The following is a 23,858-nucleotide window of genomic DNA, read 5'->3' as shown; positions in this document are numbered from 1 at the left end:
CCATAGGAATCATCGATTTGAGTCTGCAATTATACTTTTTGTAGCTTCATGATATATAACCATGGAATTATCTGTCACTACAATATGTGTAGGTAGAATTTAGATGCGGAAACATCCATGGTTATATTTTTCGTAGCTATAGGGTAGAAATCCTACGGAAACATCCGCAATTATATTTTTCGCAGCTAGATGATATATAACTACAAAAATATCCAGCGCTTCAATTGTATAGCTAGAAGTTGGATGTGGAAACATCTCTAACTAACAATCTGTAGCTATAGATATAACTACAGAAAGACCCGTAACTAAAAAACCATAGCTATGGATAACCTTGTACATGCAGTATTTTATGTGTGCTTCCCCGATTATCGTTCCATCAAAGATCCCCCGCCGAGAAGTATAGTAAACGTCTGTAATCCGTAGCTATAGGCCATTACTACGGATTTGTCAACATTTTATCCACGTGCAAAAGTCCGCGGCTATATGCCCTTTTTGTTGTAATGCGTGCTCCTGCTGCAGATGTCAGAATCTGTGTATGCTCAAAGATCTTCTCAAGCCCTGGGGCGATATCCTGTTCAGCACCTCCTCATGAACCTTGGTCACTTGGGCAGAAGGAACGACAGGTGCGTTCCCCTCTGATGGAACCCCCTAGCGGCTGAAAAGACTCCCTTATTTGTGCCTCGAGTCCTCAAACGGCAGAAGTCATCTCCACCCTCCATCTCACAACATGAGCATCCAAAGGCTAAGAAGCATACCATCTCTGGAGGTATGAACCAATTATATAACCCTTCACCAAGCTTGAACAAGTAAGCTCTGAACACTCCAGCCATGACTTTCTTTAACTAGTTAACCCTTCAAGAGCATGATCTTCATCATCTCTTTGGGTCGTCACTCCTCAATGGAGTCTATTATTTGTTGGCCTGGACTAACTCCATTGTAGGAGTTGTTTCCCGTCCTCAAGGCGGCCCACTTTCACTTTGTTTTGGTCTTAGGAGCAATGGCTGGATCTAAAGCGAACCACGGAGCTAAGATCATATTTCTTGCACCAACAGACTGGTTTATCAGGGATTGGGGTATTGTTAGTTCCATATGCACTATACGAAAGAGGATGGTTGAGCATGATACTTCTTTTTGTCATTGCCAATGCAAGTTGCTACACAGGATTGCTAATTCGTAGGTACATGGATGTTGGTAGACGCTTAAAAACTTACCCTGAAATCGCTGAACTAGCATTTGGATACATGGGAAGAATGTTGATATCAGTTCTTACGTATGTAGAGTTGTATTAATTAGTTGCAACTGGATTCTTGATATTAGAAGGGGATAATTTATATAATCTGTTTGCAAATATGGTCTCAGATGTTGCAGAAATAAGATTTGGAGGAAAATAATGTTTACCATACTTGTTGGTCTCATAATTTTGCCTTCTGTGTGGTTGAAAGACACTGGGGTTTTGGCTTCGTTTGTTTATCATTTGCTCTGTTTTCTGGACTGGAGCAGTTGATGGAGTTGGGTTTCATAGAAAAGTAAGGATTTTGAATTTGAGTGGTATTCCTAGTTTCCTACTGCTATTAGCCTATTAGCTTATATGCTTTCTGATACTGTGCTCATCCAGTTTTCCCCTCCATATATATTTCTATGAAGCAACAACATCAGTTCTCTAAGGTAATCAAAAGCAATTCTTCAAATCAAACATCTTCCCGTTTTAGTTCTATTTCTAGCTTTTCTGTCTTTCAATTCCATTAGGATTTAGGGTTCTAATTGAACATGTTCCTTGCTGCAGGTCTTTGGTGAATCCAATAACCAAGTATGCATTGAAAATAAGCTTCCAAGTGACAAAAGGTAAAGATACATTACACCAACTGTGTCTGCTATTGAGAATAAGCTTCCATCTAATTATAAAAATAAGCCCACAAGCCTCATGATTCAGAGTTCTTATTGATAAGTACAATCATTGTGGCCTTGATTGTTCCATTCTTCGGGTCTCTAATGGCACTTGTGGGAGCATTTCTAGGCTCCACCATTTCAGTTATACTGCCATGCATGTGTTACTTGAGAATTTCAGGAACTTAAATTGAAGTTTTAATCGCTTGGATTGATTTCTAATGTTTCTCAAATATCCACATAGTCATACAGCCCTCATCATTTTTTGTTTGTGGTGGATGGGTGGGTGGGTTTCTGCTCTGTTCAACAATGTCAAAATTAGGTGTGTCAGAATTTTCTGAAGCTGCTTCTTTGAATGGGTTTTAGGTGGCCTAACGGTGGTTTTAGAAATGCATTGAACCTTGCTGATTCTATGGAGCTTCTTTGAATCTTTGCAGTTGAGATCAATGGTGCTGCCTGACAGATACATTGATTATGGTTCACCAAAAGATCAGATTCAATAAATTTACTTCTGAACACATATCTCGAACTGTATTGTCTCATGGGAAGGGCTAAAGGCGCACTTAAGCTGCAGTGACTAGAAATAAAGGTGTAGACAAAAAGAAACCAAATAGTATCATTGATTTGTGTTCTCTCTCTTTTTAGTGGGTTGTCATGTTGTTTGAGAAATTCCATTGAAACAAAGCTAATTTGAGAGTATGCTCTGCCTTTTAGATGAGAAAAAAAGAAGAAGTATTATTTGCACACAAAAAATAAGATTTATTTACATGAATTTATCCGAAAGAATTATTTCCGCTAAGGTAAGGGGAAGACGGTGGGTGGATCTATTGCTGAATGCATAATGGATGTTATTAGGTGTAACGAATGCAGGGGCGGAGCCAGGATTCAATGACAGGGATCGAATAATAATTACAAAATTTCTGGTACTAATATTTAAAACAAATACTACCCAATAATAATTCAAAATTTTTATTAGATTCTTAGAAAAAGAATTGGAAAACTCATTGTCGGACTTGATTAACGGCCCTTTGTTGTTCAAACCGAATAGTTTCATTTTTGTAATTTTCTAATCGTTCCAAATTCTTATAAGTCAAATTAATCAAATTCCATTTTTCTGGTTTTATCTCAGAGTACCCATTCACTTGAAACTCATCTCCTTCCATTTCTACTTTCCGTAAGCGGGCCGGGCTTTTTCCAACCATTCAACGGCCCCCTCATGTAGTTCTTCTGAATTTCAAATAGTACTCAAGATCCTCTGTTTTCGATTATAAGTGAAAAGCTACAGAACACCTCTCTAGTATCAACATCATAGTGGAACTGGACGATATTTGAGATCGTGAAGATTCTCAACGATTGATTGTGTACTTATTTTCTTTACAATTTTTCTTTCAATATATAATATTATAGAATCTGTGAGAAAATCATCTTTCATCATGTTTTGCAATTCAGTTTTAATAATCATCATGACAGAAAATGTTTTTTTTTGAAGTTGTAGTAGAAATGAGAAAAACAATAAAGGTTGTAATTATTTAATAAATAAGTGAGCAGATGTCATATCTTGTTGTTTTTACCAATCATTGACACAAACTACTGACAGATGACATGTTCTGATAATCTAACTTTTGACTACATCAACCTTATAGTGTTGCAATTGTGCTTTTTCAAGTGCTCTTCTCTCCTGCTCAGTAAAATCTTGAGGACAATATATAGTTGCAAGCTTGCAAACATCATGAATTTGAAAATTCTCACATCCATTTTTAGGATCCAAATAAGAACTAAGAATAAACAACTCCATAACATAATCATTGAATCTGATATTTAGCTCATTCAACTTTCAATCAATTATAACATAAAAAATATTTATTTAATATTGGTGTTCAATTGTAAAATCATCTTGTTGATGGGGAGTTAAACCTTTCTTTCCAACAAACCAAACATTCATGTCAGAAACATCAATGCTCTTAACAAAGAGCAATCACCTTACCCAAAAGCCCCTCCCATTCAACATCTTGCATTTCTTGGATAAACATTTTTGTAAAAGACACAAAATAAATAGCATTTAAGATGTCTTCAGACTTCTGCTGCAAAGCTTGACAAAGCTCAAAAAAAATATTTAATTGACAATAAAAAAAGTAAAAGATTTCAAATAAAAAGAAGCATGGAAAATAATTTGTCACGAAAAAGGAGTACATGTACAAAGTTTTTTTAGATAAAAAAAATAAAATGCTTTGATTAAGAGAAAGTAAGATAAAAGATTAATGTAACAAACATGCAAACCCTTTGTGTAATGTTGTAAGATTCCACTCTAGCACTAACAAATTATAGTAGGGGACCATATCTTAGATATTCATATAATAATTCATGTATTCAATTATTGGGTCCATATATCCTCATCTATCATCAACCAAACAAAAAGAAAAATTTAGAATAAATTATTATTGGGTAAATGATTAGACATTTTCACTAGTGCGTGTATTTTAATTGCTTTTTCCGTACTATATATATATATATTTATTGTATATCTCTTGCTTAACCATTCAGATCTCTTATGTTTTAATAAAATATATATATCTCTTTTTGTATGTTCAAGATATCAACACGTATAATGTCGTATCGCTTGTTGTCTATCAATAATATCTTATAATATCATATATGTTGATTTAGTCATTACATTAGAATTAATATACTACATGAGAGTTTGAAGTTTTGAGTCTTTTGACTACTGACCACATAAAAGTTGTTAAGATTTGAAAACCTTCCCATGATCCATCTCTCTCCTTCCTAAGCTCATGAAGATTCGAAAGCATTGTTATGATTTAAAAATGTGTTACAAATAGGATGAATTTCTCTACTGTTCCTTATTTTAATAGATCTTATGAATAGAAAATTTATTTTTCTCATATAATATATAATTTTTTTATCAAATATATATATATATGAATGGTTGAATAATCAAAAGACACATGGAAACTGAGGATGGGTCACATTATAAATCTAGATGATTCCTTGGAAGAAATGTTTGAATCATTCTTTCATGTGACATGATTAGGTGCATCAACCCACTTTATTCGTTCACATTTAGGAATATAAAATTTTTATTAATTTAATATTATAATCTTATGTTCATCATAATGGGGTTAAAAAAATTAAGTGAGATGTTTGATACAGATCTGTGGTCCATGGAGATCTTTCATTGTTTTTTTTTTTCTTATTTTGGGTAAAGGAGATCTTTCATTGTTGGGACAAAAAAATAAATCTTTTAATGAAAGGAAGATTTAATTAGGGAAAAAGAAAGGGAAAGAGAACATATTTGTATTAAACAAACCCAAGAATATGGAAGTTGAAGCTAATAATGTTGTTGTACATGACATTGATAAGGTCCTTTATATTAAGAAATTAAACGTAATGTTGATTTCTTAGAAAATGCAAAATTGAAGCCGAAGATTAGATCGAGAAGCTTCATTTGAAAGACCCTCTAAGTCTTTGCTTGGTATACCAAGAAAAGTCACCATATTAATCTTAATCTTTCTTTTCATCTACAAGTTGGTAAGCAAAACATATTCCGAACTCATTAGTACTCCAATGGAAGTTTCTTCCTATACTTTTTCTCTTTATAATAGTACTAATTGCTCCCACATAATGACTTCTTGTTTATTATTATTTTTATTTCATTTTTTGGGGTTTAATTTTTCGTTTAGAACAAGGTAATGTATATTTTACTAGAATCATAAGAAGTGATAGATAGTAAGGTTACAAATAGAAGAACCATCTTTCCTCAATCTCCTCACATATAAAACCATGAAAATAGGTAGAATTTCGTTTAAGAGAAAACTCAATTGAGAGACAATTCTTTCTCACTCACATTTTTTATATAAGTTGCTGTGGTGTAGTGGTTATCACGTCAGTCTTACACACTGAAGGTCTCCAGTTCGATCCTGGGCAGCAACAATTATTTTTTGTCAGCACGCTGTCGCAAGCACAAGCCTGGCCCTGACCTTGCAACCCTGTTTTCAGCAGATTGGGGGGGGGGGGGTTTTTTTTTTTTTTTTCCCCCCCCCCCCCCTTGTTGGGCCCCCCCGGGGCGCCCCTTTTTTCCCCGCGGCCCCCCCTATCAACTCGCATACTGGAATGTTGATTTCCTTTGCAATCCTTGATTTTTATTTGCAGCAAGCCTTCGCACCTGATTTCCTTTGCAATCCCTGATTTTTATTTGCAGTAGTTGAAGGTTGAGATTTCACCACCACGTATATTAGAAGTTTAGAACAGATCCAAGGGTTGTGATAGAAGATACAAAGGTATCCACATAATAATTTTTTTTAACATTCAAAAATTTAATGTTTTTAAATTTGCAAATGAAACCCTCTGGCTTACCTGACTCAACCCCTTATTCTAAATTGCTTAGTTTGGATCCACTTTACACTCTTTAAGCATGGTGCAGATCTCATGTTCAGGCAATCAACAATCTCCTTCAAACTTTGAATCGTCTTCCCCGTCGTCGCTTGGATCGATGGTGCCCCATTATTGCACAAAACCTCATAATATCTTATCTAACCTAAAACCTCACAACAACCTTCTCAAGACTCATACCAAACGAAGAAATTGAAACAGAGAAATAAAAATCGAAAGAAATTGAAAAGATAGAGAAGGCTGTGGAGATCTGGAACATAGATGAGCTCCGCAAGTACATTTTCGAAGCTCGACTTTGGGTATGATCGAATCGAATCAAATCAATTCATGGATGAAGAAAAGAAGAGAAAGTAAGAGATCAGTGATGCCAGATGCCAAATAATATTGCACGATTAGAAACCTAACTAATGTTTCTTGTTCTTCATTCTCATCTTTGTAAAAGGCAATAAATCCAAAGATAAGCTTCAACTTAGAACTCAGAAGTGGATTAAAAGTTTCAAATTGGCAGTATAATTTTTCAGTTTGCCAAACTTAAATGAAATTTTGAATGGATGGGATCTTACTCAAGTTCAATGATTCAAATGGCGTAAGGCAACATTTGTAGAGGCTTTCATTTGGTAAATTGTAAAAGTCATAAAGCCTTGAATGTAAAAATAAATAAATTGTAATTACATATGTACCCATACATTTATTCTTACCACCGTTGGATATTTTCTAGTATAAGTGGCGGAATCTGAACCTTCGGTTGTTGCAAATAAAAATTCATTTTTCTTTTCCGTTTGAATTCTTTTTTATTTACAATGAAAAAAAATAAAAATAAAAATAAAAATAAAAGGCAGCCTACCGTGGTGGTTCCAAATTGCTTTTCTCATACCACCCAAGCTTTTGTCTCTCTCATTAGAGGGAAAGTCAAGAAATTGGGCGTGAAATACTTTAAGAAAAGTGATTAATTAAGAAATTCTAATTCAATTTGAGTCAAATTCAATGAATGTGGAATATTCCATGCTCAATTTCTAGATAAACCAAATAAGACTTCGACCAGAAAATAAGCCTAATAAGACCAGTTGGGGGGTAAAGATAAAACATTCAGTTCCCGACATGTCACATTAGCTTAGCTTTAGATTAGAAAGTAAAATTTTGCTTTTGTGATTCTAAGATTTTGTTTACCTTTTATGATCATTGTATCTTTTGCTTCTGTTCATATAATTGCGAATTTAGAATGAGACAAAGAAGAAAAAAAGCCATAAATGAAAAATGATTGCTAAAAAACACAAGGTAGATGCTTATGAGATTGAAACTCATAGTGTAACCTACAATCTAGACTTTAGATTATGTCTTTGTTGGAGAACTACTTTAGGTAAAGAGTTAAATATTCTTGAGGTTAGGGGTGGGGTCTGCTATATATTTAAATAATCATATAAAGCTATTCCCTAAAGATGCAAACGCGGTACACATAAATTATAACGAACCCCATTTTTAGGGAAAAAAATATATTTTTCTGTCTAAGCTACATTTATTGTATACTCTGTTTGTACGTTACAAACAATGCTTGAAAACTCTACTATCAACATCTTTTTATGGCAGTTGTCTGTGGCAAAGGATTGAGCTTCCGTACACATTAATACGATGATATAATCGAATCGAGGGTAGGTATATTTATGAATGTTTATCCCATAAAGAGAGTGTCCCCCCCCCCCCCCTCTTTCAGTTTTTCGGTGGTAATCAACAAATTATTTACTGTTAACATGAGCAAAATCCACCCACATGACATAGGTTGGACAATGAAGGAATGGAAGGTTGCCTAACTATCAAAGTAGCTAAGACTTTCCCGACTAAGAAATGAGCGACAGTGTCGTGTTCCCTTAGAATTAATGTGGGAGAAAGAACAAGATGTAAAATAAGTAACTAATTAAATGTTTAATTTTACATATAAATGCTTAATAGCTTTTATTATAGGTACCATATCTTAGCGATAGGACAAGATCTCGACAATCTGACTTAGTATTGATGCACCTTATGCGTTCTATAATCTATAAAGCAAATAGCAATGGTTGTCATATTATGAGCTTGCCTTTACCATAGTGGAAGAAACTTTCCCCTAGAATTGTTGGACGGCAAAAAAGTTATGTAAAAATTTGTTGCCAACTCACATATATAAAAAGCTAATATTCAGTTTTTAATCGAAAATTTGTCAGTGTAAAATAGATATTTTTTTTTTCAAATGAAAACCAGAACAATGAGTTCCTTTTCTGAGAAAGTTTGGCCGGGGTCAAGTGATAACTTGCACAAGAAGTGGTTAACCAAAAGAAAATACAAAACTTGCACAGTTGCACTAGAGTGAAAAATTGTCTTAAGCTGAAAATATAATTTGACTGTTACTTTGAAAGTTTTTTGGTAGAATACTTTCAAAGTTGTCACCCCGAGGTTTGTCCCTCCCTTCACATGTCACTCATGTGAGAATCTGACTTCACAAAATCAAATTCTCACAATTGGCCACAGCCAATTGTATGTGATAAGGTAACAAACATCTCATCACTATTTTATGGAACAATTCTTTTAAATTTTCTGGAGAAAAATTCAAATCAACCAAAATCAAACATGAAACATCAACCTTACCAAATTGTAATAAAAAATTGATAATATTATCGTCATAGGGTTACTCAATTGACAATAACTAGTACTTTTTAAATTTGTAAAAAGAAGCCCCGGTTCATATCTAACTCTAAACTTCATTCACCCATCTTTCTTCTCGTGGCTTGTAACCACATTCAAATCACGTTTGAGCTTGAATCGACAATCTGCAGTCTTCATCGACGATGCCTTATCTCTTTTCTTTAGTTTCTATTCAATTTGGTATTCTTTTTTTGTCTTTTGATGTTCTCTTGAGATAGTTGTATGCGGGTTATCATTGGATGTTGCTTCTTTATAAATGGATATGAGATTCGTTATCATTATGCATGGTTTTTGACTTCTCAACCTTTGCTTTAATGTGGTATTTGCTGGTTTTGGATAATGAATCTGCCTAATGGAAAAATACACATTCTCTCGAACACCACAAATCCAATGGGTTTGTCCAAATACACCTGTCCCAAGCTTATCAGTATTAGAAAGATAAGGAAGAGGGGAAGATTAGAGCAGGAGAAATGGAAAAGCCCTATATTGAGTTCATCTGACTCGAGTGAACAGGGGAGTTCTTTCTATAAATTTCAAAGGTTACGTGAAATTTTGTAAAATAAAAAATAATATTTACCCTTAAATCCTTCATTTTCATTTACGGTTGAATTAGCATTCAGGCACGTGGCGTGTACCAGCCCCTGCGACAAATTAAAATCTTTGTAACTAGACCTGAAAACTGACGTTAAAATAAAAAAATTGAACCAAATCAAACCAAACTAATCCACCCGACAAGACCCGGAATTGTAGCGGTTCATCACTGATTTCCATGAACCGTGATCCTTTAGATCATTTCCTTTTCCTATATTTGACTCCTCTTTCCCGTTTCTGAACCTTTCTCGTAACTTTTCAGAGATTAATTAAGGAAAGAGGAACCACACACGGCTAACACCTCGTAGAACATATCCACGTGGCCTTATCTTCTGGTCCCACCAAAAGAAGTAGCATTATCACCATTAAGATTCACATTTTACGTTTCTGCGAATCTCAATGGGACCAGTGATGAAACATTTTAAACCGTCAAGATAAGGGTGGGCTCCCAACTCATTGCTAACACGTGGAAGGCTAACACTGGTAAAGCTTTTATAACAGTTTAAAACAGTAGGAGTCAGTTACGTGGTTGAGTATTTCACATTTACCGAAAAATATAATTTAAATAAAGAAAAGGTAAAAATCCTACCTGGCCACCAGACAAAAAGAAAATGATTCGTACAGCAGAAGAAAGTAGTAGAAAAAAAGAAGAAATTTAGGAAAAAGCAAAGAAAGTGAAAGTGAGAGAGAGAGAGAGAGAAAGAAATAATTCTTAGAAATTCTTAGTGGAAATCGTACCTGCAAAGTACATGTTCCAACCTGTGCTGTTTATCCGGGGAAGGAGAGATCGTGGTTTACCCTCGTTTCCGGATTTCAAAGTGTTCACGGATTGCTTCACTCGAGTGTGACTGTGAGTGTTTCACTCTACTGTTACTGTTTCTGGGTTTCTTAGCTTTCCCTTTCTTTTCGTCTTAATTCTATGGGTTGGCCAAATCCTCTCTGAAAAGCTTGAAATACACTAACGGGGATGACTGGTTAATATTTTGGGCTTTTGTTGTTTGGGTTTCTCTTGGTGGGTTTGCAGATTTTGATGATTTAAAGAGAGATAGGCAGGCGTAGAAGTAGACATGGCGGATAAAACTGAAGTTTTGGAAGCAGTAGTGAAGGAAGCTGTGGATTTGGTACTAGATCTGAAATCTGGATACTGGGTTGTTTTAGTTTTGATGGTTGCAGGTTGTTTTTGAATGATGTGTTCATGGATTTGGATTTCCTGAATGCAGGAGAATTTGCCGTTAGAAGAGGTTTTTGAGAATTTAAGATGTAGCAAGGATGGTCTCACCACTGAGGCCGCTCAGGAAAGATTATCCATTTTTGGACACAACAAACTTGAAGAGAAGAAGGTTGCCCCTCCTTACTGTACATTTACTGCTGCTTCCCTCTTTTCAGAATTTTGATTTCGATCTATGCTTTTTATTTCTCTCGCAAATTTATCTGGATTTTTTTTTTCCGTTTTTCTTTTTCAGGAAAGTAAGTTCTTGAAGTTCTTAGGGTTTATGTGGAACCCTTTATCATGGGTTATGGAAGCTGCTGCAATTATGGCAATCGCCCTTGCTAATGGAGGAGTTAGTACCTACTTTTGCTTTCTTTTCTCTTTTCGGTGTGGGGTTTCGAGGGGGATTGGAGCTTTGAGAGTTTAATTCTGCAAGCAGAGGGAATGGAGACCACTATTTTTATATTTTTGTTTCTTTTTCTTGTTTGTCCGGCAGGGAAAACCTCCTGACTGGCAGGACTTCGTTGGTATCATCACTCTGTTGTTTATCAATTCGACTATCAGTTTTATTGAAGAGAACAATGCTGGTAATGCTGCTGCTGCTCTCATGGCGCGGCTCGCTCCCAAGGCTAAGGTAGTGGATATAAGCTAAATCTGTCTGTTCAAGTAGTTCTGATCTGATCTTCTTGATGTGCCCTGTTGGTTATTTACGGTTTTCAGTTCAATTGGTCTTCATACTAAGTTGATTTTCTTCTAATGTAAAATCCAGGTCCTTAGAGATGGACGGTGGAGTGAGGAGGATGCTGCTGTTCTTGTCCCTGGTGACATAATTAGTGTTAAGCTTGGGGATATAATTCCAGCAGATGCTCGTCTCCTTGAGGGAGATCCGTTAAAAATTGATCAGGTTCCTATACGTAGAACCGCCTCTTCCTTGTCCTGGATGTCATTGTTGGTTTGGAAAAACCAATCTTCCTTACAAAGCTCCTCTGTTTTGGTTTTTGCAGTCTGCCCTGACGGGGGAGTCCCTACCCGTGACTAAAGGCCCAGGTGATGGTGTGTACTCTGGTTCAACGTGCAAGCAGGGAGAAATTGAAGCTGTGGTCATTGCCACTGGTGTGCATACTTTCTTTGGAAAGGCTGCTCACCTTGTCGACTCTACTAATCAAGTCGGCCATTTCCAAAAAGTAAGCAGATGTAGGGTTGTAATTCCCACCAATTTTCTGTTTGCTGGGTTTATTCTGACCCATGTTTTCTATGTCATAGGTCTTGACTGCGATTGGGAACTTCTGCATTTGTTCAATTGCTGTTGGAATGGTAGTGGAGATTATTGTTATGTATCCCATTCAGCACCGGGAATATCGTCCGGGGATTGACAATCTACTTGTACTTCTGATTGGAGGGATTCCCATTGCCATGCCTACAGTTCTTTCAGTAACTATGGCAATTGGTTCGCACCGCCTAGCTCAGCAGGTGGAATCAGTGGATAGTTACGTCCTTCTATTGTCTATAACCTGTTTCGCATTGTCCTGAATGAATAAGTCATTCTGTTACTTCATCAATGCAGGGCGCCATCACAAAAAGGATGACTGCTATAGAAGAAATGGCTGGTATGGACGTGCTTTGCAGTGATAAAACTGGAACTTTGACACTGAACAAGCTCTCTGTTGACAAGAATCTTATTGAGGTTGGTTGATGTGTGATACTTGCTGTAGATGTGGTTCTGATGGAAACTGTAATTTAAATTATTCTTTAACCTATAGTGGTCATGGATGGGACAAAGGCATGTTATGGAAATTGCTATCCTACTAGTAGTTGACTATATGCTTGATTATTTTATTGTGTAGTAAAAGTTTAATTCTATATCTTACAGCTATTAGCTATATATTCTGTGTTTTTTCTTTCATGTTCTATTCATTTTATAGTGTTTTGGTGTGGTGGTTATTTAGTTGGATTATGGTAATGTGCTTTTGCGCTGTGTTATCCTTTTTTTGGGGCCTATTGCAGATTGTTGGGTTGTTAGGGCACAGTTCATCGATGTGGTCGGTGCCCTAGAGTTTGTAGTGATGTTGTATTCCCCACCCCCTTTAGTTCTTTATTTCAAAATTACTGTCTCTTTAAGGATCCACGTAGCCTACCCTATTAAGTTGGGATAAGGCTTTTGAGGTGGTTGTTAAGTTATTAGTTGAGTATCCCATAGTTCTTTTATTCCTGTGTCCAGGTACCTGGATACTCAAGGGGACCAGAGGCCTTAAGGAGTCAATTTTAACCACATATGCCTTGATAATGAATATCTAAACCTGAATTACGTTTACTCAGGTCTTTGCAAAAGGAATTGATGCAGATACTGTTGTTCTAATGGCTGCCAGAGCCTCCAGAGTGGAAAACCAGGATGCCATTGATGCTGCTATAGTTGGGATGCTTGCTGATCCTAAGGAGGTAAAATTATTAATCATGTGAATTTTCGTTGAATATTGATGATAGCCATTTCTGGTTGGTATTTATGTCTTTCTATTTTTACCACTGAAAGGCACGGGCTGGCATTCAAGAGGTCCACTTCCTTCCATTTAACCCAACAGATAAGCGGACAGCATTAACATATATTGACAGTGAAGGTAAAATGCATCGGGTCAGCAAAGGTGCACCTGAGCAGGTAAAAACTACTCTGTCGGATAGAGTTCTGTCTTAGTTTGTTGATTCTTCATCTCTATCTGTTGTATGGCTGCCAGATCCTAAATCTTAGTCATAATAAGTCGGATATTGAGCGGAGAGTGCATTCCGTGATTGATAAGTTTGCTGAGCGTGGATTGAGATCACTTGCTGTAGCATACCAGGTGATAATCTGTTGTCTTTCTTCTATTTCTTGCCTTATATGTATTCTACTTCATTCTATTTATCATGCCGTATGGTCTCTCCGTTTGTTTGATGTACAGGAAGTTCCGGACGGAAGAAAAGAAAGCCTGGGAGGTCCATGGCAGTTCATTGGTCTCTTGCCTCTGTTTGACCCTCCTCGACATGACAGCGCAGAGACTATAAGGCGGGCTTTAAACCTTGGAGTGAACGTGAAGATGATCACAGGTGTGTTTTATCCCCTACCATTTTGCCTTCTTGAGCCATCGCATAAAGGATAGAGTGGAAGGCTATATCACCTGATTGCACCATCTACGTAAATTAAGGTTCATTTTTTTTCCCAAGTCAAGTAAGATTACTAGCTTCAGATGAATCGTTGAACCTAACTTCATATCAATATTTGGACTCCCCTTGTATATCTCAGCACCGATTAATTCTCAAGCCACACATGGCAATTAGAAAGTTTGATATATGACTGATGATTAGTTAGACTGCTAAGAGGCCCAACAATGCTTGAAACTGGGTGATGTCAAAGAATGATAACATTATACCATAGGCTCATCAAAATTCGTATTTGTAATGCACGTGGCTGATGATCATCTTTCCATGTCATTGTGATGTTTGTTCTGATATATACACTTAACTGTTGAATTAGTAGAGATCTTTGATGGTCAACTCCCCTGGAGCAGAAAATGTTCGAAAGTCAAGTACAGTTTTTCTATCGGTTGTTTATTTTGGATTCCTACCAGGTGATCAACTAGCAATTGGAAAGGAAACAGGACGACGTTTGGGAATGGGAACAAATATGTACCCATCATCTGCTTTGCTAGGTCAGAACAAGGATGAGTCGATTGCTGCTTTGCCAGTGGATGAATTGATAGAGAAAGCTGATGGTTTTGCTGGGGTTTTCCCTGGTAATATTTTAGTCCTTTCCTTCAATGGACTGTTATACTTCTACTTGGTATAGTAATTGGCTTATTTATTTTTCTTTGACCTCATTATTTATATTTCTGTGTAGAACACAAATATGAGATTGTAAAACGCTTACAAGCTAGGAAACATATATGTGGAATGACTGGTGATGGAGTCAATGATGCTCCTGCTCTCAAGAAGGCTGACATTGGGATAGCAGTTGCTGATGCAACTGATGCAGCTCGTAGTGCTTCTGACATTGTACTGACAGAACCTGGTCTTAGTGTTATTATCAGTGCAGTATTGACTAGTAGGGCAATCTTCCAGAGAATGAAAAATTACACGGTAAACATTGGTTTTAACCATGTCCAACATGATTATAAAATTATCTGTATCAGCAAAGCTTATCTTTGGCTTAACGTATACACTGTTCTGAATTGCTGTGCCCCCCTCTCTTTCTGCAGATCTATGCAGTTTCTATTACGATACGTATTGTGGTAAGTTTATTTCGGTTGTTTGAGTTTGACTTGTAGAACTGTCTCTGCATGATTGACACAAGGGGTTTTGAGCTGATTTTTCTGGAATATGATCATTTGTCCCCGAACCCAACAGCTTGGTTTCATGTTGCTGGCACTCATATGGAAATTCGATTTCCCACCTTTCATGGTGCTCATCATTGCGATTCTCAATGATGGTTAGTTCTCCCTATTTTCCTTCCTTCACAAGGCATTGTCATGATGTTTACATTTCTACAGAATTCCATTTCGTGGAAGCTGCTTCTTGTACTGACTGGATTGTGCTCTTTTGGTCTCTGTCTATTTTGTATTTTTCATGCTGACTCGTTGCTCTCTATGATTTATCAGGTACCATAATGACAATTTCTAAGGATAGGGTGAAGCCTTCTCCTCTGCCAGACAGCTGGAAGTTGGCTGAAATATTTGCTACAGGCATAGTTCTTGGTAGTTACTTGGCAATGATGACGGTTATTTTCTTTTGGGCAGCCTACAGGACCGATTTCTTCCCAGTATGTCGACTCTTTTGTAGATAACATGAAAGCCATTGCATTGAGCTATTAAACAATAGTAGACTTTGATTTCTAGGAAATAGGTTGATTTATTGTCTGCCTCTTGAAAGTTTCTTTGCACCCTGCCCCTCCCTACCCACCCCCCTAAAAAAAAAAGGGGATATTTTTGGATAGAGGGCTACTTTTCCCTTTTCACAGAAAGTGATACTATATAGCGTAATTTTTTTATGGGTAGGATTGGAGTGGCTTGAATTCATAGAAGTTCTATTGGGTATAGAATTATTAGGAGGGCAAATGTTTTCCCTTTTATAAGGTGTTTATTATCTATCTTGTTCTAGTTCAATGTTAGTTTATGGCAAGCAACTTCTGAAGATGTACCTAATAACATGGTTGCAACATGTCTAAACATCCTAAGGCTTTATTTGTCATTGTTAGAGGGAAAGGCCAGAGGGGTTATGTGCTAGGCTACACTTCAAACACATAATCAGTTTCTTGAGTTTTAACTTGATCTTTTCTTTCTTTTTTTTCGGAAATTTTTCTAGAGAACATTTGGGGTTTCTAGTCTTCAGAAAGAAGATCGAGAAGATTTCAGAAAACTTGCTTCAGCCATATATCTTCAAGTGAGCACCATCAGTCAGGCCCTCATATTTGTTACACGATCTCGGAGTTGGTCCTTTGTGGAGCGCCCAGGCTTTTTGCTTGTAGTGGCTTTCGCGGTTGCCCAACTGGTTTGCAGTCTTCCCTTCCTTTCTGTGAAAGCTCTATACTTACCTTCGGTATGGGTGGTGAAAATGAAAGAACAGCTAACTGTATGTTTTTTTGACAGATAGCTACACTTATTGCAGTCTATGCAAACTGGGGGTTTGCAGCAATTGAGGGGATTGGATGGGGTTGGGCTGGTGTGGTTTGGCTTTATAATCTTATCTTTTACTTCCCTCTTGATTTCATAAAGTTCGTCATCCGATATGCCCTGAGTGGAAGAGCTTGGGATCTTGTCATCGAGCAAAGGGTATGAATCTTGTTTTCTGTTACTTGTTAGTGTAATTTAACATGCTAGGACAACATCTTGATGTTTTGCACTGGATTCCTCTTTGCAGATTGCCTTTACTAGGCAGAAGGATTTTGGGAAGGAAGCTCGTGAATTGAAGTGGGCACATGCTCAGAGAACTCTTCATGGTTTGCAGCCACCCGAGTCCAAGATGTTTAGCGACCACTCCAGTTACACAGAGCTTAATCAGATAGCTGAAGAGGCCAAAAGACGAGCTGAAATTGCAAGGTATGAAACTGTTTTATTTAATCACTAGTAGAAACAAAGAGCAGGGGCAAAATCAAAGTGAACTTTTTCTCTTTTCTGGGGCATGGGAATCAGAAGCATTGTCTTTTTGTGTTAGAATGTTTTGAGTCATTACGTTTGCTTGCTACTAATCTGGCAGTGGATGTTTAGTTGCATCCATTGTCCAACTGCTGTTTATATAAGGGCTTTACTAAAACTTTTTCTTCTTTTTGGGGCCAAAAGGGCTTTACTAAAACTGAAGGCCTCGACAATGTTGAGCTGGAAGTCAATCTAAAAGCAATGGTCTAGATGGTGGTACTGTTAGGGCTCACCATTCCATGGTCCTTGATGTTAATACAGTCATTTTGTTGAATGACTACCAGAATATGAATATGGCTCCCTGGGTCATTACATTAATTGCTATTATTTCTTCTTTGGGGTTCGGTGGGAAAGAGAAAAGGGTGGTTTGAGTATGAGGTGATGTGAATCAGAAAATGTTTTGCAGTTTTTTCTTGCTTGTAATTTGATAGTTTCATTACTCCTGCCTGAGTGAGATCACCTTTTGGGGGAAGTCTGGTGTGAAAAATACATTCATGGTTCAAAATTTGGAATATAGTCAGGTCAGAATGAGTTGGAGTTGACCAGACATGATCAAACTTGGTGTGCTATCAATTGGATTATTAGACTAGGGGTCGCTCTATTGGGAGTCACCTGGGCATATCCCACCCTTAGCCAATCCACTTAATTAACTGAAGATCATTAAATTGATTGGGTGTTCGTACCATTGTACTCTGATTGGGCACAGTTTATAATATGTCATTTAATTTGTACACATTAATCACTTTGGCACTTAAGAGACTTCTTGTTCCCGATCATAGACGCTAATTTTGATAACCATGGCATGATGCAGGTTGCGAGAACTCAACACATTGAAGGGTCATGTTGAATCAGTGGTGAGATTGAAGGGTCTAGACATAGACACGATCCAGCAATCGTACACAGTCTAGCTGCATCGTATTGGTCTGATTCAGTATGATATATATGCTTATTGTGGTTGCATGCCTGGTCTGAAGACAATCCAATTCGTCGGCCAAATGGTTTTCTTACTGTTGTACATGTTCACCACCCTCTTATTTCATCTCTCCCCTGTACTTTGTACTTGTGTCTACTATGTTCTGCTTTAGCTTTACTTATGTTCATATAACTTGATGCCCCACACCGGAAAAAGAATGCCGGAAAATGGGGATATGCTTCGGCATTTTTATGTTTACAGTGAGAGATTTTTCCTATGCTGCTGTTCTTGGTCTCTCTTGTAAACTTGTTGAGCGCAATGTGTTTAGGGGATTTCATGATGATTGGTTTCTTTCTTGACGTTATTGAAACTAGCGTGGGCAGCAATGTTGCCCAGTAGAATAATCCTGAGACTAAGCATGATTAACATGTTAAACTTTGAAATACTATTGCAAGGCCTTCCCCACCCATCAAATTAGGCTTATACATCATATGCATTTGATCCTCTCTTCAAATGTTATGATTAACTAATTTGAAGATAACTTTTGTATTTATACACAACGTAGGATTACATCAACAACAACAGACCCATTTATATTTTGCCTATTTTGATTGGTAACTTTATATTAAGAGCCCAAGGGGTGGGGATTATTACATATAGTGTAGGGGCGTTAACCCATGGTCTCTTTACTAAGAGGCGTTAGTCATTATTGACCGAGCAACACTTCATAGATGGAAATGATCAAATCGATCGTTTAGGAACGGTGCTTGAGGATCATCTCCTCGAGTTCAATCAGTTTATTTCCCACTACCCTGTCCACTTCCTTCCCACCTTTGAACAAAATGAAGGTTGGTAGCGTCTGCACTCCATGTTCATCTTTCATTTCCTGCTGGGTAGAAATCAGGGCAAAATAGTAGCACAAATTAAGAGAATAGGTACCAAAAAACGGTTTTCTTTAAAGAAAATCTACTTTTCCTCATGGAGTGTAAAAATAGTTTTTGGATCTCCACGCCTATTTGGGGAGAATTTGGATCGATCATTTGTAAGAATATTTAGGTGAACATGCATGCATCTACGAGCTAACCACATCATTTTCTGTAGTTTTCGTGACTTAGGCATCTCCTTGTAATGATAAAAATCAGATAATTGATCATATATATATATATTATATTATTGCTTATTACATGCTGAAGAAACGATCGTTCTAAATACGTTACCATCATGTTACTGTGTGATATCTTGACAAAGTCAACATTGGTGTATTTCAGCGTCATATAATCGAGTTGTCGATCACTGCTATCCGTGAAAATGATCACCAGCTTCACCACCACCACCAAAAAAAATTCAAAAATATAATTCATAGACAATTAACAATTCTAATGTCAAAATATCAAAGAAACTAGAAACAAAATAATTTTTATTCTTAAAAACATGCAAATTCCACCCCCACAAGATTTTTAAGCAAGCAGCATCTATGCTAAGGAGCAAAGAGATTATTCTGTGCGAAATTATTGATGTCAAAGAGTATTGAGAGATGAAACATAGATGAATATTGAGTGATTTGCGATTTTTCTAAAGAAAGAAAAAAGAGACTCACCAGTGTGGAGGAGGCTTTGCGATCTTCCAAATTTAACTTATTAACAACAATGGTAATACGTGTTTTTACTTGCACGGTGCATCCCTGTCCCATCTCCCCCCCCCCCCACCCCCACCCCCACCCCCTTCTGTTAGGTTAACCCCTCCACCACCTCTCCCCTTATATATGGAACCAAACGCAGTGAGCATCCAAAGGACGGTTTGATAATCCTTGTTGAGCTATCCAATCTTGACACTTCTATGTGATCAAATTCTTATTCCAACCTTAATGCAATGCACTACACCACTTGTAATTTGGATGCATAAGGTAGCGTTTGGTTCCACATGATTCTATAAAAAAAGAAGACGTTTGGTTCTATGTTGATTTGGAATCCACGTGATTTCATAGAATCAGATTCTACTTTTTAGTGTAAAATTGTGATTATGTGGAGACCACTTCAAATAGAATAAGCCAAGTATGAGCTTGATATAAACAGGCGTGTGAATATGTAGAATCTTTCTCAACTTCCAACTCTTTTTCTTCATGTCTTCTTTGGTTCTACCTTTGATGGTGCAAAAATGTGCTCTAACAGTATTGTTGATATTATCTAATCCACAAATTGAACTTGATGGTGTCTTAATTGTTTCAATTAGAGTACAGTACTTAAAGTGGAGATTCCTAGTCTTGAACATATTTACTGGTTGATGACAAAGATTAGGTAACTTGCACGCATAAGGATTGATAAAAAGAGTTTCTTTCCTTCCCCCTAGCTGATGTGTGGGATCATATTCTTTTGTTCTTAATGATGCCTGAACCTTGTTCAGTGCAAAGTGTAACTGTTCTTAATGATGCCTGAACCTTGTTCAGTTTAGGAAATTTAAAAGGTATGTATAAGAATACTCACCATCAGATGAAGTAAATTAAATAATAGAAATTGAGTCTTTATCAAGGTTTTTGAGTTGTCAGAGTTCTACAAGCATAGGGTGAAGTTTGTACTTCAAGCCTACTGCAGCTTCCTCTTTCTCATGCAAGTTCTGTTAATCTTTGTCAGTAATGTTTTCCTCTTCTCTTCTACTTTTCTCCTTCGCTGTGATACGTTTCCTGTATTACTTGTCTTCTAATATGTGGTTACCTTGTTTTCTTTCAAGTTTTAGGTTGTTCTGTTCTATTCTGGATCATCTATTCATATATTTTTTATCTTCTTAACAGGAGTTTCACATACCAGATTCTGATTTTGTTCTTCCTGGAATTCTGGTTCTGTTCTCTACAGAAATATGGTCAGGATGTTTTTGGATGTCATTACAGCTTTCTCACTCAGTTATGGCCCTTCTTCATGGGGAGCGGTTGAAACTTGCAGGTCATGGGGATGAGGATGGGTTTTAATGTATACATGTACAAATTTGTTTCAAAATTATTTGGAATGATTTTCTTGGTTTCAGGAGCTGGGGAAGAAAAGAAAGGACAGGTCCCAAATAGCATACAAGAGGAGGAAGCAGTTAACCAAATTGAGGATCAAGGCTGAGAAGGCTGCTGAGGAGAAGCTTGGTTCCCAATTAGACATTCTTGTATCCGTTAAATATTAAATGTTCTCGGGTTTGAGTGATTAATTTTTTTTCCGAACATTTTTGCCGAGAGTTAGCTGGGTGTTGAATTGATCTTCAATTTTTGCACTGCACTTTGAGAAGATGGGATGACGTTGTTCTTTACGGAATTTTAAGTAGAGCATTGTAGAACTTAAATTCTCTTGTGTGAACGAGGAGATACATGAAATTTTTTTCACAGGTGGAATTGCTGCTTTAATTACCTCTCTCTGTATAAATCTACTTTGTTCTCAAAAGTGGAAGGTATGCAAAATATATTGACTGCAACTTATTGTTTTTGCAATCCAAGCCAATTATCTGATGTGGGTTGTCTTAAACCTCACAGAAAGACCAAAGTAATATGTGCCCCAAGACTAAGATGATAAGTGAACCCCATCATAGGGGTCCATTGCAACAATCTATCATACGATGATCCATGGAAATCACATAAGGTGCAATTCAAGCATTGTTCGATCTTCAAGTAAGCTGTCTAATTTTTAGAGATGAGTGGCTTAGTAAACATATCTGTAAAAAGTAGATAAAGTTGAAAGATCATAACGACATATATATACTCCCATGAAAAACAGATGTGCCTTTCTAGTTCCCAAAGATAAACCCAGACTTCGATTTATTATAAACACCCATGAGTGATAATTTGTTTGAACAGTGGGAAAGATCATTTGCAGTGGTTCCTATTGAAGAATAGTACACAATACAAGGAACAAGGAATCAGAAGAAAAAAGAAAAACACACTGAAGACTACGGAGAGTAGACGAAATAAACTGATTAAATGAATAATTATTCGTAAATTACCAATGTAGCATGAATTAGACTAAGGTTAATGGTGTAACCAAATAGGTTTCTTTGCACATATTCCAAATCGGTTTACCCAAAAAAAGAAAAAATGGTTCCTTTGCTATACATATAGATAGATATATTTTTTAAGGTGTCAAAAAGCATAATCTACTAATTAGGTTAAATCCACTCATGAGGTATTCAAACAATTTTTCTAGTGATTCAAGTTGAATCTACTCACATAATCAGGGTAACCGAACAGTTTTTCAGACAGATTCACTTGTCAGAACAGTTTTTTTTCTTCACAAATACGATTCTACAAAACCTAATTCCACAAACTCATGATTTTGAAGCCGATTCGAGGAAATTACGGAACTAAACACAACCTAATGTTACTCCCCAAAAAAGTGATTTGGAACCCTAAGCATATGTCCCTCGAGCTTTTCTAGTAAATCAAAGGATGCCCAACTGCCCAAGATTATTGAATGCATTTCACCATATTAATCCTTAGAGAAATGCTCAATATACCAAAATGAACTAGGTTTTGTTGAGGAATCCAGTTTTAAACCTAAGTTATTTTCAGAAATATTTATACCAGGTAATGTTCCTAGAGCTGATGAAATGCTTTTGGAAATGAGTTTCTTTACCATAATACTCCTTGTTGTATCATTCAGTATAATGATTTATGTTTTCCTTAAATTTTTAGAAAGCATGTTTCTTTAGTCCTACGTTAGTTAGATTTCGAGTTTTATTAATAGGTACCTCCTAATCTTTAATTTAAGATGATGATAACTACATTTGTTATTTTTGTAATTTTTGTAATTTTATTTCAAAATTAAAAAAATTGATTTTTCTAAAGGTTTAGTCTTTTCCTAAAGAACACCTAAATGGCTAATAGGTGTCTCTTTTGGGAAGCTAGTTTGGTGGTTAACAAACATACCTTAAGGAAAGAGATGTTCTTTGGAGTCAAGCTTTGGTAGTGTCTCTTACTTTCCTGTATAAATGTGGGAGGGGTTTGTTATTCTAGAGCGAATGTTTTTTTAAGAAGTGTTGTGAACAGGAGTTGATCAGTGGTTCAACCGTTGCTCGGTTGTACGATTTGACCTTCGGGCTCAACCGTGGCTCGATCACACGGTTCAACCTTCGGGTTCAACTTGAGAATATTCAAACCTCCACAAATGTAAAATGAACGACGTATGTGTAATGGAGTCTAATCCAGATTCTTTGAATATAGGGATAAGAATAAGCCAACATAAAACGGATCGAGATCCCTTCCAACCCCACTTAAGAGACTAGAATTCGAGTTGAACTCAACCTCTTCTCAGGGGAGGGAAACCTCATAGCTGAATCTATAAATACCAAGGCATTCTCCAGTTTGAGGTAAGCGTAAGCATTCAAGAGTATCTACTTAAGGTTTAAAGAGATACATTGGGTTTCTGGTTCCCCGAGTCTTTGCTTTGAGCTAACTTGTTCTTTGGAGACAATACTTGACCAACACAGTCGAGCACGTTTTTGCAAGTTCATATGTTCGATCTGTTGAGCAAGATTCTGCAACAACAAGAAGTATTGCTTTTCTTTAAACTGTGTCATAGAAAATGACTTGGAGAATGTAGCTTTACGGATCCCTTAGTCCAACAATTACGTAGTTCATCATTTGCTATGGAGGCTTTGACTGATCTTGTGGGTAAAAACTCATTCAGGACCTGTGTGCACTATTCGGGCTGTTTAAATACTTTAAAGAAAAATGCCGGCCACTACTGACACGTTTTAACTCCGCCGATTTTCTGTGTATCATTATATAGATGTACGCAGCTAAGCTTTCGATAGGGAGATTGTTCATGCCATTTGTAATAAGAAAAGTTTTCTGATTTTACTTTATTTATCTTATATAATTGCCCTGTGGTAATATATTTCCATCAGTTATGGCCTTATGGGTGTACGTGTGAGGACGATTTGTTCCCTAAGTATGCACACATGGCATGGATAAACACTTTTGGCACACGTACTTGGCACATTGGATGCTTCAAACAACATTTGATGTTGAACACTTGTTTTAGAACCACTAGATTCTAAG

General features: G+C 36.8%; 1 protein-coding gene, 1 long non-coding RNA gene, 1 other non-coding gene and 1 pseudogene across 3 annotated transcripts; 3 read left to right on the top strand and 1 right to left on the bottom strand.

Moving 5' to 3' along the window:
* Positions 1-1,006: 1,006 nt before the first annotated feature.
* On the top strand, positions 1,007-5,284 carry LOC149006822 (amino acid transporter AVT1I-like; annotated as a pseudogene).
* A 475-nt stretch (positions 5,285-5,759) lies between these two features.
* TRNAV-UAC (transfer RNA valine (anticodon UAC)) lies at positions 5,760-5,832 on the top strand. Its single transcript has one exon. It is a non-coding gene; the product is annotated as a tRNA-Val (tRNA).
* A 4,381-nt stretch (positions 5,833-10,213) lies between these two features.
* On the top strand, positions 10,214-18,316 carry LOC149006820 (plasma membrane ATPase 1). The gene is made up of 22 exons (XM_089164574.1): positions 10,214-10,405; positions 10,580-10,676; positions 10,776-10,895; positions 11,019-11,117; positions 11,262-11,399; positions 11,535-11,669; positions 11,770-11,949; positions 12,029-12,235; positions 12,330-12,449; positions 13,082-13,201; positions 13,293-13,415; positions 13,492-13,596; positions 13,696-13,840; positions 14,362-14,526; positions 14,631-14,869; positions 14,989-15,021; positions 15,137-15,218; positions 15,388-15,548; positions 16,091-16,276; positions 16,375-16,557; positions 16,646-16,824; positions 17,732-18,316. Exons 2-22 carry the CDS (start codon positions 10,623-10,625, stop codon positions 17,826-17,828), a joined length of 2,871 nt encoding a protein of 956 aa, XP_089020700.1. The 5' UTR covers positions 10,214-10,405; positions 10,580-10,622; the 3' UTR covers positions 17,829-18,316.
* A 14-nt stretch (positions 18,317-18,330) lies between these two features.
* On the bottom strand, positions 18,331-19,539 carry LOC149006819 (uncharacterized). Its single transcript, XR_016174944.1, has 3 exons — positions 19,431-19,539; positions 19,051-19,152; positions 18,331-18,719 (listed from the first exon to the last, which is right to left on the bottom strand). It is a non-coding gene; the product is annotated as an uncharacterized LOC149006819 (long non-coding RNA).
* Between the last annotated feature and the right edge of the window lie 4,319 nt (positions 19,540-23,858).

This window comes from Hakea prostrata, chromosome 8 (genome assembly GCF_041222555.1).
Source record: "Hakea prostrata isolate BN-2017 chromosome 8, UWA_Hpros_2, whole genome shotgun sequence".
Classification (NCBI taxonomy): domain Eukaryota; kingdom Viridiplantae; phylum Streptophyta; class Magnoliopsida; order Proteales; family Proteaceae; genus Hakea; species Hakea prostrata.
Note: the sequence above shows the minus strand (reverse complement) of the source record. Positions and strands in the feature narration are given on the sequence as shown.